The following is a 16,192-nucleotide window of genomic DNA, read 5'->3' as shown; positions in this document are numbered from 1 at the left end:
ATCACAGGGAGGCCAGAGGGTGGGGATTGCATGTGGGGACAGAGGGAGTAAACACATGGTGGTGTATGCTTACCTGCTGTCTGAGCAGGGGTTAGGGTCCAGGATCCTCCTAGTCCGAACAGGTCCATACAGAAATAGCCCTTTTCTTCGACTGCCCTTCGCTTCGGACACCTGGGCGAGAGACGCCCTTGATCTAAGAGTTAAGAGCAGGAAGGAAGAGGCAGGGCTAAGAAGGTGGGCAGGGCTTAGGCCGGGTGACCAAGATCCACTTGCACCTGCTCCCCATCTGCAAAGGAAAAAGAGGCTGGAGGGCTCCTTAAGTGGGGAAAAAGAGTAGCAACCAGGAAGGCACTAGGTGGGCGGGGCTTAGGACAGGTGACCAAGATCCACTTGCACCTGCTCCCCATCTGCAAAGGAAAAAGAGGCTGGAGGGCTCCTTAAGTAGGGAAAAAGTGCGGCAACCAGGAAGGCACCAAGTGGGCAGGGTTTGCTAAGTGGGGAAAAGAGCAGCAACCAGGAAGGCACCAGGTGGGCGGGTTTTAGGCCATGTGACCAATATCCACTTGCACCTGTTCCCCATCTGCAAAGGAAAAAGAGGCTGGAGGGCTCCTAAAGTAGGGAAAAGAGCAGAACCTAGGAAGTCACCAGGTAGGCGTGGCTTGCTAAGTGGGGAAAAGTAGCGGCAACCAGGAAGGTACCAGGTGGGCGTGGCTTGCTAAGTGGGAAAAAGGAGCAGCAACCAGGAAGGCACTGGGGGCGGGGCTTAGGCCAGGTGACCAAGATCCACTAGCACCTGCTCCCCCCCATCTGCAAAGGAAAAAGAGGTTCTAGGGCTCCTTAAATAGGAAAAAAAAGAGCGGCAACCAGGAAGGCACCAGGTGGGTGGGGTTTAGGCCAGGTGACCAAGGTCCACTTGCACCGGCTCCCCATCTGCAAAGGAAAAAGAGGCTGGAGGGCTCCTTAATTAGGGAAAAGAGCAGCAACCAGGAAGGCACCAGGGCGGCGAGGATTGCTAAGTGGGGAAAAGGAGCAGCAACCAGGAAGGCACCAGGTGGGCGTTGCTTAGGCCAGGTGACCAATATACACTTGCACCTGCTCCCCATCTGCAAAGGAAAAAGAGGCTGGAGGGCTCCTTAAGTAGGGAAAGTGCGGCAACCAGGAAGGCACCAGGTGGGCAGGGTTTGCTAAGTGGGGAAAAGAGCAGCAACTAGGAAGGCACCAGGTGGGCGGGTTTTAGGCCAGGTGACCAAGATCCGCTTGCCCCTGTTCCCGATCTGCAAAGGAAAAAGAGGCTGGAGGGTTCCTAAAGTAGGGAAAAGAGCAGCAACCAGGAAGGCACCAGGTGGGCGGGGCTTGCTAAGTGGGGAAAAGTAGCGGCAACCAGGAAGGTACCAGGTGGGCGTGGCTTGCCCCACCACAAAGTGCTTTGCAATTTGGAAACATATGCTGCAGTTAAAGCTTATGGAGGCTTAACGTGGGGCTTTTTGATGATTTGTTGTGCAGAGGGAGCTGGGCCAGACTGAAAAGCAAATGGGCACAGTTTTGGGGCAGCTAGTCAGGATCATGTTGAGGACTACAGCAGGCTGCAAGAGTGGGCTAGTTGCTTGGTTTTAGAATATCGAATGCCAGAGTAAGGAATCCAACCAGGTCAGGAGCAATGATGGGGCTAAACAATGATGCCCAGAAGGGGCAAAGATTCCCGAATGAAAGAAAGCAAAAGTTGTTTTGTTCTGGTATGATCTTGCCAGTCAGGATGTGTATGACTGCCTTCAATCTTCATTGTAAAAGTAAAAGGCTAATGATAATAGGTACTCTGTGTTCTTAAAGGACAAATCCAAGGATTGACTGCCAGGGAGTGTAGTATAGTGCGATTTGACACAGAAGTTGCAGCAGATAGACTGGTTCAAGCTTGTGTGCTTTTGGCGAAGAGGGCAAACTTTTTTTTTTACATTTGAGAGGTACACTGCTATAAAGGATCTCAACAAGGGTTCTAGAGTGCTGCGTCAGGATAGTCTTTGGGATTCTTGAAACAAATTTTGTAGCACACTACATCAGATTCCATGGACTAGATTGAAGGCATAGTATAGATAGGCAGAGTAGGCAAGAATGCAGGCCACGAATTCCAGGAGAAATGGGTAGAGCTGAATCACTCTAGATAAGGTCGAGGGGAGGCTGTGGCTGAAGTGGAGTAAAAATAAAAATAAACTGACCTTTTATATCGCGCTTTATGCCAGTGACCAGCTTCTAAGCACAGGACCAGGATTCAAACCCGAGATACTCTTGGTCATCTTTCTTCAAAAACCAATGCGTTGCTCATGAGCTAAAGATTGGGGCAGTGAGTGAAAGGTGACCATCAGGTAAATTGGTGGTCAGAAAGCACCATGGGTGGGTGACGCCATGGAACTTGGAATGGTTAGGAGGACAGTGAGCAAACAGGTTGGGGGAGCTTACTTGTGGTAAAGGGGCGGGAAATGGAGCATGCTCTATTGCTAGGGTGGTCGATGGTTGGGCGCAAATGTTGGGCAAGGAGCAGTAGCGTTGGATGGCAGGCAAGGGCAAGTTGCGTGCCTCTTGATGGTCATATCTGTAGTTGGTTGAGTATTGGTAAGCAATACTAGGATTACGGTTTTACTGCCAATTTACTTCTAAGTAGTATTAGATTGTAAACTCTGGTTAATATTCGAAAATAGTTTTTCCTCTGCTGAGCCAGCAGTGGCACTCGCTTTCAAAACTCACATTTCGGGATTGCGGATTCTGGTAAGAACAATCCCTTCAATAATTTACTACTGTAGGGCCGACCCAAGTTTGGGGTGTTTCCAATGTATGCATCCCAACAGTCAAATTGCAAATGCTTCTCTGATGGCCCATTAACATAGCAAGTGGGTGGCATTATCAACAGACATGATTGTGTAATGACATCATCCTTTTAACACAGAGGCAGACACTCGTAAAGAGAGTTTGTTTTAGGGGCCAGAGTCATTCTTAGTCATTTTTGCTCAACCACTTGTTCACAGCACTGCTCAGCACCACTGGCCTACCATCACCAGCCAACAGCCATACTGCTGCAAGTACCGTATTTTCCAACTGAACAAAGTTGCTTTGTGAAACAGAACATTTTTGCTGCTAGATTATGCAGGATACCCTGTCCCACTGACACCTTTAGAGTCTAGACAGGTGAGTGAGATACAGCCATTTAGGGGATTCAAAGATGTTTGACAAAGGGCTTTCTTTTTGTAAGGCCTAGAATAAGGGCACTTGCGGCTCTCTCCTTCCATTGCCATCAGCCCTCAACCAATACACTCCTTCACTCAGTCCATGCTCACAAGTTCCTCACTCACCAAACACTCATTCACAGTCAGTCACTGCACTTTCGTAGCCTTCGTTGCCACACTCAAATCCCTGTGGTTACTGTACTCTTAACCAATGACCATACTCTCCTCAAACTCCACCTAAATCCTTAGCCCTCTCCTCAAACTCCACCTAAATCCTTAGCCTTACCATTGCACTGACCAAGTGGACTCCACATACCTTGCGTGAAGAAGTGCGCCTTGTACTTGCCATACCGTACAGCAAATACCCCTTGGGCCTCATTTGGAGATGGTGGATAATAGAACATGGTCTTTCTTTTACTCTAGAAAACAAAGAAGGCACAGCACAAAAATCAGGACACTAATTTCAAGGGGACGGAAGCATTGCACTTGAATCAGGCTGACAACAACATAAATGTGCTGAAAGGACAAAGGTCTACAATAATTCTGCATGATAGAATTTAGCTGCAAAATACAGTAATTGCAGCAACCGGACATGTAAATCCTTGAAAACACACGTTAAGCTAAACAAAAGAAAATCCTTTTAGCTTTAGTGTTCACCTCCTGAAAGGAAAACTATAGGTCTCAGACTGCAAAAATAATGAAAGCCTGAAACATCATCTATTTATTGCCACCGTACTTTCACCACGTTCGGACACACACTGATATGATATGGCATTTATAACGCACCTATACACAAGTGTTTCAACTGAAAGAAGTTGTGAAATAAACTTAGGTATGGAGATTCTTTGTCACAAACTGCCAGCTCATTGTTAGGTACGATGTTAAGAATATTTGCCCATGGATATAAAGCAACCCTTTTTTTTGCATGTCAAGCTAGTAGACACTATGGGTATAAATAGATCTGTAAAAGGGGCTTTATTCTCTTACTAACTTGAACTGATTTTGAAGTGGGCACAGACTTGCAAGACAACTGCTGAGGTTTCCCGATCTCTCCTTTGGAAATGTCCTGTCACGAATAAGAAAGATTCTGCTGCTGTTAACAAAAGAAATGGGTTTGGTCGTTAAGTTGTGGGCGGCAGAGGTCATCAGGGGCTGGCTGCAGAGGCACAATGCTGTGTGTTTGTGTCGGGAATGCTGCGACTTGGTGAATGGGCAGTGCTTGTTTGTCCGATTCTAAATTTAGAAAGTGCAGACAGGACCCTTTTTTGAGCCTCTGAAGTAAAGATGCACACTTCGAACTAATTGTTTTACACTTCCACCACTGGATGCATATGAACAAAAAAAATGTCTAAATAGATTGCCGAGTAGTCCAAAATAGCCCAACCCCCGACACACAGAAGGACGAGGGGTGATCAGGCAAAGGAAGGATAATTACACAAGGCCAAGTTCTAACAAGACTCATCGCTGGGAGAATCATTGTATATACAGAAGGAGGTTTCTTCACTTTAGTTTGGAGCAGACACCAGCCTTGATTTAGGACATGTAGCCATCTGTTACAAGGTTTCTGTGATTCAGAGGAGGATCTTTGGACGAGTGCAAAGCATTCTAGTATGATCCTGAAGCATATATATCCACAAATACAGAATACGTACATAAAGTTGAGGAACCTTTGAAAAGACTTTCCATTTGGGTGTGCAAATCAGCAAAGCCTCTACTTCTTTTTTTTTTTTATTAAATGTTACTGTACCCGTACTTTCATTTTCAAAAGAAACCGATCAGGAATGGTTTCGTTTTAAAATAAAAGTGTAGTTAGAAGTTGAAACTTGCATTTCAGTGCAGTGCAGTGCAATGAACATTGTTTGGGTGTATATGTGTATATTGTTTGGGTGTGTATGTTTGGGGGTTTGGATTGGGTGGGGGCGTGTAGGGAGCAGGACAGGGAACATAGTTCCACTAGTTCTTTTCGTACACTTCGACCTATACGGATGCTGAGAGCCAATTGATACACGATGACGATGGGGTATTTTCTGCAGAGCGTTTAAACAGGCCGCCTGCCCTATCAAAGTATGCAGTTCTGATTTGTGAACCAGGTGACTTGTTCGTTTTGAAGGCGCGGCCATTTATACCCAGCGCTTCGTTTGCGCATTAAGGAAAACTCTAATTGGGTCCTGTATATTGGGCGGCTGTAATGCATTTTCTTTAGCGGCCTTTTACATTTAAAAAATAAATAAATGTGTTGTGCGGTTCCTTTTAGCAATTTAAAATAATACAGGATAGATTGCTCTTTTAACATTATGGCCAAATGAAAGTACCTTGACATTGAGGAACAGAGAATGTGAATAAGGGAGGAGAAGTTTACATCTGACTGCAGGAAGAGTAAATAAAAAGCACAGGAATCAGGGAGGATTGGAAAAGCATATATCAGGAATAAAGGATCTAACACTAACATTTAGGAGAGTAATACAACTGGGGGATTATGTCGTAGAAGTGTAGAAGTATCAAAACCACCTGCCAAGCTCTGGGGATGGGTCTTGTTGGTGACTTCCAAGCTAGGAGCTCCTGTGGTGGTTTTTACTGTACTCCTCCTGCTCAAGGGTCATGTACTAGGTGAGTTCAGTCTGCCATGCTCTGTATTGGTCGATGCCACCGTTTCGCACTGTGAGCTTGCATGCTTGTTCCTGCCTTCTAATATTCATGAATATGTTTCATTGGCTACACCAACACTTGTACACTGTGTTGATGGGAGGTTAACAGTATTCTAGTGGCATCTGCATGCCCATATGTGGATCTTGCATAGTCCCTGGTTTTGAACATCATAGTGCATGTAATGTATCCTCCCAGGGAGTATATGTTTGGTGGGTCAAGAAGTTCTTAAAGCAGCTATGGCGGTGACAGAATGCCATTTGGCGAGGGTGTGAAAGCCCAGCATGTTCTGATTTTTTTTCAATATGTGGGTAATTCTGTTTCTGAAAGGGGAGTCTGCTAATCAGACCCTACTTTAATAAAGCTCAATGCCAAAAACAAAGTGACTCCATGTACCTTTGCCACCCAGTCTCCGTACATCTGTAACCCCTGCTCTCCAGTGGCACTGCACAGGTTCAAAGGTCACAAATGCATCCCAGACAGCTGCTGTGACACAAAGTCATTGCAGCTAGAGGTTGCATTTTAGCTTCTGCACCTCTGAACTAAAATAATAGTTGTTGCCTTTTCAGTTTGGTGGGAGGGTCACCTCTAGGCATATGCTAAACTTGGTGTGAGAAGGTCAATAACCTGACCTTGTCAAGATGGGATAGACACCTCTCTCGGACTGGGTTCGGAGGCCTACCAGTATGGAAGCCAGGGCCAGTCCCACTCACTGCAGAGGGGCACAGTGGCATTTGAGGGGACCAAATTCCTGTGCCCTCCCCAGGTGCCTGTATCTATATGAATGGTACCACGTTGTATCATCCCGTACCTCTTCAAACAAATGCTTGCCAATCCTTTTTTCTTAATTGCAGGCAACCACAGACATCAAAAATCTGGGCAGACCACCCTCAACAACATAACCCATCAGAGCCTCCAGTCCAATCGTTGGAGCTCCCTGATCTGCAGAGAGAGGGAAAGCCACCAAACAAAGCAGCATAACATCTGCGTGACTGTGGGGGGACATAATCCACTGACAGACCAGCAGCACAAGCTGCACTCCAGCGGCAACCAATGAGCTGCATAAAATACTTTTTCAACAGTGCTGCGGAGCAGCTATGTGAAAAACCCAACACCTCCCTTACAAACTATGTAATTAACCATGACATGGCTCCATGACACAGAGTGCAACATTTCCCACTGCGGGACGCCATCTTTCCGGCATTGGTGGGCCGACGCTGCATGAGGGTACAGGCTTAGCCCCCTTGTTATGCCTTGTGACACTTGCAACTCCTCCCGAGCGAGGAAGTTAGAGTTACAATGGTTCCGGGAAGAAGGCCGATGGGAGCAAAAGGGGAGGAAAGAAGGGGGACAGCAAACAGGAACATGTGTGTTATTTGGGTGAGGCCAAAGGAGGACGAGGTGACAGAACAAGACACCAGCAGGAGGAAAGACAGTGGAGTGGAGTTTATTTGGAGGAAAGGTGAGGTATTGGCTGGCAAGAGCAAATGGCACTGTGTGGTGAGTGTGCGTAGAAAGTGAGTATTAGAGAACACACAGAGCGTGAGTTGAAGGTGATTGATAGAGTGAAAGGAGGGTCACTGAGAAAAAGCTGGGGGAGCGATAGTAGTGTGGAGAAGGGAGAGCAGTAGTAGTGGGGAAGAGAGAAGACAAGTATTAGTGGTGTGGGGAGGGCCGAGCAGTAGTAGGGAGTAACACTGGGGGTGAAAGTAAGCACTAGAAGGAGAGTGAGACATCAGAGGGTCAGAGAAGGTAGATGCAGGGAGAGAAGAAAAAGTGGGTGGCATTGGAGAGGAGTGTAGTGAGAGCTACAGAGAGGCAGGGGTAGGAACATCGGGGCATGACATGTAGAAGACTGAGTGGGAATTGTGTCAGAGTCAGAGGACTACAAACCCAGAACAATTCTGAACAATAGAGTAGGTCTAGCCTAGGAAGTCCCAAAGGGAGATTAGAGAGGTATGGAGAGTGCCCTTAGATGCTCACTTACTGCAAGATGGAGCTTAGACAGTAGGGGGTCAATAAGCTCTATATGATAACCAGGGAAGCTGGGACACCTGGGCTAGGGTGGAAACTGCTTACTTTAGATGAGTGAGTGAGGGACGGCCCTTAGTGCCCTTTCAAACATGTTACTAAAAACTCTTGAACCATCTCTGGGAGTTAGTATGTTCTTTACACCATCTGGGACACTTGTTATGGTATGATGACTGATAAGAGCATACAATAATTAAAGTCACACCAATTTGATATCATACAAGTGTCAACTCTCTGAGCCCAGAACAATATGTGAGGCCAATGTGTACTCACGGCAGCCTGGCTGTCGCCACATGTATCCACATGAGCATGTGAGAGAATAGGCAGAATGCAGTCTTCGTTTGATTCCCCAGGAGGAAGAGTAACTCATCTCCTCCGGCACGGGAGCGCTCAGGATTGCCCGTTAACCCCGCTTCATAACAAGGGCCACAACAGAGTGCTGCACTGCAGAAGGCTCTTGAAGTCAGCAGGCATGGGAAAGGTCTAGAGTTACTATAGCCAGAAAGGGAAAGGTGGACCTGGAAAGGGGTTCCACCATCTTGTTTTTCTGTTGGGGCTCTTTTCCCTTGCTGTCCCCTCCAATTCCTGCAGGGAAAGGAAGGCACATTGGGTTCGATGTAATAAGGCAATGGTCATTTGTTACACTAACAACAATGGGACTCCCCCCTTGTAGCATGCTTGCTTTTGTTCAATCCACAACAATACATTGTCTTGAGAAGGAGTAGGTCTGCTTTCTGGATTCCTTTTGGACTTTCAACAAGACCAGAATAATTCATTGGAACTCTATTGAGAGTGCAGTCTATTCCAAAGTCCTCCAACATTGAGGTGAAGATAGAAAGCCCCAAAGGCAGATGGGATCTCTGTCCCCAAAACAACACCAGGGACCAGTGGGGGGTGACTGCTGTTTGGATCAGGACCTGCCCTTCTGCCAGCTGCACTGGGACCAGGCTCCTCACTTAAGGTGAAGGAACCCCTGAAAGAGGCAACCTAACTCCCTCTACGGGGGAGGAGGTGGGTAGAACAGAGCAAGAATGGCCCATCTTGTCCTGGAGCCCCTGGATTGTGCTCCCAGCAACTAAAAGCCCAAAAGCAGCTGGAATCCTAATTGCACAGCTTCGAACTGCATTCAAAATACTTCTAGCTGACATGCCCCACAATGTGGCTTTCTGCACTCTTTGCATCATAGAACTGCTCACCTGCCTCTTCACATCAGTAGCACTCATCGCCGCCTTGGCTCTAACACTAACTCACTGGATTAGAAGCATTCGACTCACAACATCATCGAGCATTGCATGAAACCAACAATACCACACCTTGAACATAGTCTCCAACCACTGGAAATCATTCCATCACAGGACGGCTTAACCCAGCAAGTAACAGTTTTGAATAGACTACCACCAAACTGAATCTGTTGTAACCTTTGAACTGCACAGTCTCTAACAGACTCAAACTGCACAGAGTTGCATGCATCTCAAACCCAGTTTGATTGCAAAGAAACTACAGAGGATCCCTGTTTGATGCGGTCGAACCACCTAAATCCAAGGACAAGAGACCCTGGCCTTGTGGTTCACTTTTGGTATGACAGTGACTTAGGATGGCCCCTTTTCGGCCTTTAACTTGAAAGACATATCCTTTGAACAGTGACATCGCTGCCATTGCTTGCCTCATCACCCCAACTCATGTACCCGGAGTTGTATTCTATACCAGTTCTTACAGAGGTGTGTTTTAGCGTGTGTTTTCTAGATAGTTATTCACATTTTAATTGATTGATTACATGTTGATATTGATTGGACATTCTTTTATTTTGTAGTCTTTGTACTGTTGCTATTTGTGTTGCTACTCTTTCACTTCACACATCTACTGAGAACCTGTCCTCCGCCTACTTTACCACAAAAGGCGAAGATGATATACCAGTCGGCCTGGGTCGGTTTTACCTTTACTATTGAAATCCCTGTAGTTTAATAAAAGTGTAGTGCCGAGTCAGCGGTTTAGCCACTACTCATCCATGTACTCCTGCAGAGCAGTAATCATATCATCACAATGGTGATGGTAGAGTGATGGACATCAAGAAAGTGGGAAGCGTGGGGATTGGAGGACACACTGGCAACTCAAAGGAATTGGCCCGAGTAGTGCAGTTTTGAAGTCTTTCCAGAACAGAATGACAGTTCAAGGACAAGACCAACTTGCTCTAGCGAGTGAGCCCTGCTAACTTGTTCTAGCGAGTGGGGCCCAGGACCCTGGAGGTACTTCCTCGGTTTTGGCATTATCAGAGAAAGCAGGCAAGCATCTGGTTGTGGGGTGGTAAAAAGCTGTTATGGCCTCCATTACAGTATTCCTTGTGTAGTGTGCATAGGATCTCAAACGTAGTCCTTTATGCCATTGGACGCAACTGGTGAGGTTTGACATCCTTTAAAGAGGGAAGCTCTAAATATCCTTATGTCTCCAGGACTTACTTGAGGCCCAAACACCAATCATCTCCATCTGCACTGAAACAATGTTAAGAGCCCCGCGGCCACGCTGGGCACACTGCATTAGCACCCAATCTATTCCTGATCTACCACAATGTAAAGGAGCAGGTGGACACGTCATCCATAGCTCCCGCCCCTCACCTCCATTATATTGGAACAACAGGAGAAAAGCCCTATCTGGGACACCAGGTATTGTCCCAATACTACATCGAGTGTATGAGAGACGATATGCACTTAGACAACTGTATTGAATATGCCATTGCACAGAAAGGGTGGAAGGATGTCTGCACACATCATTGGACATCAAAGAGCTATACGTGAAATCGGACGAGGGCAGAGTCACGTCATGAAGGAAAGACACAGACCTATCAAGAGAAACAGGTAATCGAATACAAAGAAATCATATGCACCAAAGGCATTAGTGAGTAGAGACGAAGTGAATGTGCATATGCAGAAACTGAGACATGTAGAGGCTTGTTGCAGAAGAAAGTAGAACATGACTGAAGCAGCCATGAGAAAAAGATAGACACCGGACTCGTGTTGAAGCCAATCAAGACCCCTGGTCTGTCTCTACCCCAGAGACAGACCAGGGCTGCACAGTCGGAAGATGCTGGAAGAGTCTATTGGCCTGGGATCAAGGATGCTGCATCAAGGAATAATTGCAAGGCACAAAGGGAGTCAAGAGGATAAGCCATGTACGTAAGACCTATTTCTCTTAGATTAAGCAAAAATGAAAACATCTGCAAGTGCCAAGTATTGGGCAATTAAGGATGCGAAAAGCATATGCAAGGTGGAGTGATCAAATCACCTGCGGCCAAGAGGAGTATTAACACCCAGCCCAATTAAATCAAACAGCAGTAAATAAAAAGGTCGAAATGACAAAATTGTAGTCTCCTCACACATTATTCAGAAGTCAAAAAAAGGGCTATTCATTTAGCTCTAGATGAAGATAGTGGTGCGCCTACACTCCCTGTAAAGTCTCAGACAACAGCCTGCAAGGTCAACTACAAAAGAGAAGCCTTGGCTTAGGGCCTGACGATGAGAGATCATGGACTAATTGGGCAAATAGGTAGTAGTCGGACGTTGCTCTCTGCGCCTGGGTTCCGAGCGGAAAGTCCAAGGTTGGGAGAGAATGCCAACCAATCATAGGGCTTATGTATTAACATGCTATATAATGTTGCACATGCCAACCGCTGCTGTTATTCGGATATAATCTGTATTATACATATTTAGAGGTGGTTCAAGGCGTGCCAACCAGATAAGGGGCATCCAGTGATATTACTAATACTTATATGATATATAGTTATATATGTCCCCTTACTCAATCCCTCCCTTCAATAGGTTTTACAGTTTGCCACATAGGATGTCATAGCTGACGTACATCGAGGTATAAAAACTCTGTATAATCGAAACTTAAGTCTGAGTGCGTGGACTACAATTTGTTGTTTGCCAGATTACCATACTTTATTTGAGCTAATAATAAAGTAGTACTTTGCCATATTCTTCGAGTCTGTTCGGTTATTTGGGTCCGAGATCATTATTGGCAATTCCATCGAGCACACGAGACACGTCAAAGTGATGGAGCACATTTTGGTAGCGCTGCAGATGGTTATGGGCCGTCGACCTGGGTCCAGATCTAGACTCTAGGACTATTGACTACTTTTGACATTAGCCGGAAGATTGTGGAGCTTCCTGTGGAGAGCAGTGCGAAAATACACACGTGTGGAAAGAATCCATCGGCAGGTGCCCCTTTGAAGAAATTCCCGTTTGGTCCCTGCAGGTGCCCCGCAGACTGAAGGCAAACTGGTTGACTGGGGGAAGAGTCGATGCTAAGGAACTCAAGCTGAGCCACGGATATAAGTAGAGCATTGAAGGTGGCAAATACAGGGGGAGGAACTGTATTGTAAATATATGTATATAAGTAACATGATTTTTGGCAATAAGAAAGAAAAGAAATAGATACCTCAATTCCTGGTTCAAAGAGGGGCAGAAGGGTACGCACTAAAACTCAAGTGGGGGGTATTATTGATGGATTCCTGAGGCAAGGCCAAAAAGAAGAGTGCGTATCAAACTCCAAAAAGGAGCAATAAATTACATGAGATACATTTACTAGAGAAAGTAAAGGAAGGCGTATGCAAAAAAAGTTCACATGTGTATGGGGTTATAAATATGTCAGCGTAAAACTTTTATTGTGTCTAAGACTAGGAGATATAAAACAATAGTAAAAATGAAGGTGATCATCAGATTTTTAAATCAAGAGATTGACATCTGGAGGATAAAAAAACAAACGAAAAAAAAAAATAAAGAAGCGAATCTTAAAATGTCAATAATAAAACGAGACAGCAAGAATTGATAGAAATTGTAAAGGAAGGAATAAAAACACCATTGCATAGATTTTTAAAATTCGTTAAAAAAATTGGATTTCTGGTACGGTGCGGCTATTGATGGAGCTTGCTCAAATTAATCAGTGTAGTATATTTGATAAAGTAAATAAAATAATAAAAGATCTGGTAAGAATTGGCCTTTGAAATCGACTTGTCACCATTGGGGACACTCTGCTTTTACATCTATGTAGGACACTGCCAAGATATACACACAAAATAAGTCATTATCAGGTGTAATGGGTGGGGGCACAACTAATAAAACACTTATGCTGTGGCCTTAAGGGTTTGTTGTCAAAAACAGTATTGTGACATATGACAACATATTTGCATGCTACATATAAGGGGAAGAAGTTACAGAAAAGGTTGGCCATTTTAGAGTTATGGAAGATGTATCAGAGTGAGAAAGAATATCCGCCTGAGAAGGAGTGGATGCTTAATCAGTGTAAAGCGGATGATGTAACGCCTTTGGCTCGTCTTTCTGCTTCTGAAAACAAGAGTGCAGACACTGAAGCAGGGATTTTATCCTTTAAAGGAATTGAAACCACTGGCGGTGTATGTTAATCCGACATACATGCCCCCTACTTATAATGAGGAAGGGAACAAAATTAGAGAACGCAAATATATGTCAACATGCGCTGAAAGTAAACAGCGTGATGAGAGAAAGGACCGACAGAGATAGGGGAAGAAGCAAAGAGACAAAGAGAAGTGAAGGACAAGGCTAAGGGAGTGTGGATAGTACAGAATGAATAGATGGGATTACAAATAATACACAAACTAGATGACAAGGGTATTGATGGGGTTAGAGAAAGAAGAGCGGGAAAGAAAGAGCATACAAGGAGGAGAAAGAGGAAGCAAAAAGAAAGAAGAAGGTACGTGGCAAAGAGATTAGAAGAGCAGAAATGAGAGAAGGTGGAAACAGATTGAAAGTACGTAGGTAGCAAAAAAGACAAAAGGAAGAAGAGAGGAGAAGGGAAGAAGAGATGAACAGAAGTAGGGGACAAAGGGATGATGAAATAGATCATCTATTTAATAGAGGCATGGTGCCAATCTAAGCATGAGAACGATTTGAGGAATATAGAGAGTCACAACAGCCCCACTGGGAGCTGCAAGGGATATCGAGAATACAAACATGGGCTGATGAGCATGAAGCAGAAAGCATATGGAAAAGGAGTGGGGATTTATATAGGCAAATAAGGGATACAGATGGGTAGAAGACCAAAAGAGGATGTTGAAGGATCTTTTTTGAGGGAAAGAGGCAGTAGGTCAGAGGGTGTAATAACAGACAAACAAAGAACGCTGTCTTTAAATAGATTAGATCTTGATGATGTGGGAAGGGATGAAAGTCATACAAGCTGGGGCATAATGATGTCAGACGAAGAAAGAGAAAAAATAAGAAGGCACGAAGTGGGGGCACATGCGTTTTTTCGAAAGACTCAAATGTAGAAAAAGGGGTAAAATGGTCAGACTTAGAGGACCCTAAAGAAAAAACACCAGCACTGACACCATACACTGAGCGACCACAAGTATGGTCGTGCAGTGTAGGGGATAAATCCCCGCCTTATGTTCGCAGATTAAGGTCACTGCAAGGACGGAGACAAACAGGTGAGACTAGCCCCACCTGGAAAACAAGAAGTGTAGGTGGGTATGATTATGGACCAGGATTTACACAATTCCCATTAAAAAGGGGGAGGACAACCACAGTATATACTTGTTGATTTCAAGTGCGGGAATATGGATTTATGAGTTTGAGAGAATGACATCAGGAATTATGCTAGCAACAGGCAACATAAACGGCCTGCTAGCAGCCCCCCTAGGGGAGAGGGCTAACGACATTTGGAAACGAGCAGGGTATGTGAGTGTTACTGCACAAAACATGACATGATGGAGCACCATTTAATAATTGCAAAGCAGATGTATGGCGGGCACTCAGGGTACAATATACCAATACATCAGACATTGGTGCGAATATGACTAGGAGAATGGGCGAGGGTGAATATCCTGCTGCCTTTATTCAAGAGGCGTCTTGAGACGAGAGAACAGTGGGATAAAACGGTGGCATTATTTTACCGCATTTAATGCCAGGGACTGCCCAAGCCAGTGTAATGGCAGATGTAACAGTTAGGGATGGAAGCGAAGCCATGGCAAGAAATACAATTGACAATCGTGCATCATTGCTGATTGTTACAGGAGAAAAATCAAAAGAAAGCTGAGAGTGCAAAGCAGGAGGAAGCAAAGTTAGTGCAGACAATTTTTTCAAAACTAGCCACAGAGGGAGCGGTATTAACGAGTGGTGAAGGTGTGACGACACAAGAGATACGACAGCGCAGCAAAGCAATGTAGTGTACCCTATGGATCAGAGGAAGTACCATTTTTGGCCAAGAGGGAGAGGGAACAGACCTAGGGGAGGACGAGGTGAATTTCAAAACCCCCAGGGAGGAGGGAGATTTAATGATGGACAGCCGCAACAATGTTGGAATTGTGGAAGGATGGGACGTATAGTCAGAACATGTAGCAGCAGAGGGGGCATGCAGCAAAACTTCAAGGAGGGGGGATGGCCTATGGTCCACAATACAATACAGAACCACAAGGTTATTATGGCCAAGCTCATACGCAGAATCAGACATGTGCGCCGCAAACACAAACACAGCAAGCTCCATCACAAATTAAACCACCACAAGGGCAATCACAGTGCCTATGCAAACACAACAGTTACAAACCTGGAATACGAACACAGGAGTCCCATAAACACCCACACCTAGAATAGGCAGTGCGACCGTGGTAGTAGGAAATCCTTTCACAGGTACAGGGATGAATTTATATCCACAATAGGATAGCCCACAGAGCAACCTGATGCGTTCAGTACTATCAGTGACACAGGACTCCCAAGAGGAACCGAGGGTCAAGGTAACTATAGGAGGAAAGACATTTTGTTTCTTGTAGACACTGGAGCAACCCGTTCCTATGTCAGTGAGGGAAATTACCCAATGGCAGGCATTGCCATGAATGCACAGGACATTTCTTGGGCAATGAGCTTAGTTCCTTTTACAGATGAATTACCAATCTCTATAGAAGAACACAACTTGTCTACGCCATTATTGTATTCCCAGCAGACACCAGTTAACATATTAGGTTGTGGCTTGATGACAAAACGTAACATGACGATATATTTTACTGATGAAGGAATAGTGTGTTGCACTCCAGGGATACAGTATATGAATGTGAAAGAGTTCATATTAGCCATGACAGGGCAGAAGACATTACGAGGAGTCCTTTTAGAGCCAGAAGTATTTTTCTTTGGAGTGACGGTTTTTATTGATGTGGTTACCCAGCTTGGTAGGTAAAATGTTGAGAATACCTGAAGAGTTTTTGTTTAGACCAGAAATACCTATGGATGATGAAAAAGGACAGGATATCCCCTTAGAGTTAGAAGCAGCAGTGGTCAGAGAAGAAAGGG

General features: G+C 45.1%; 1 protein-coding gene across 2 annotated transcripts in view; it reads right to left on the bottom strand.

Moving 5' to 3' along the window:
- LOC138514163 (arylsulfatase A-like) overlaps positions 1 to 16,192 on the bottom strand; it is a 270,214-nt gene that overhangs the window by 7,990 nt on the left and 246,032 nt on the right. For both annotated transcript variants that reach the window (XM_069629470.1, XM_069629471.1), the window contains one exon: positions 3,529 to 3,631. In XM_069629470.1, coding sequence (XP_069485571.1) covers positions 3,529 to 3,631 — 103 coding nt within the window. The remainder of the gene's footprint in view (positions 1 to 3,528; positions 3,632 to 16,192) is intronic.

This window comes from Ambystoma mexicanum, chromosome 12 (genome assembly GCF_040938575.1).
Source record: "Ambystoma mexicanum isolate Mex_15411 chromosome 12, UKY_AmexF1_1, whole genome shotgun sequence".
Classification (NCBI taxonomy): Eukaryota; Metazoa; Chordata; class Amphibia; order Caudata; family Ambystomatidae; genus Ambystoma; species Ambystoma mexicanum.
This window is presented reverse-complemented; position numbering and strand designations above follow the sequence as displayed.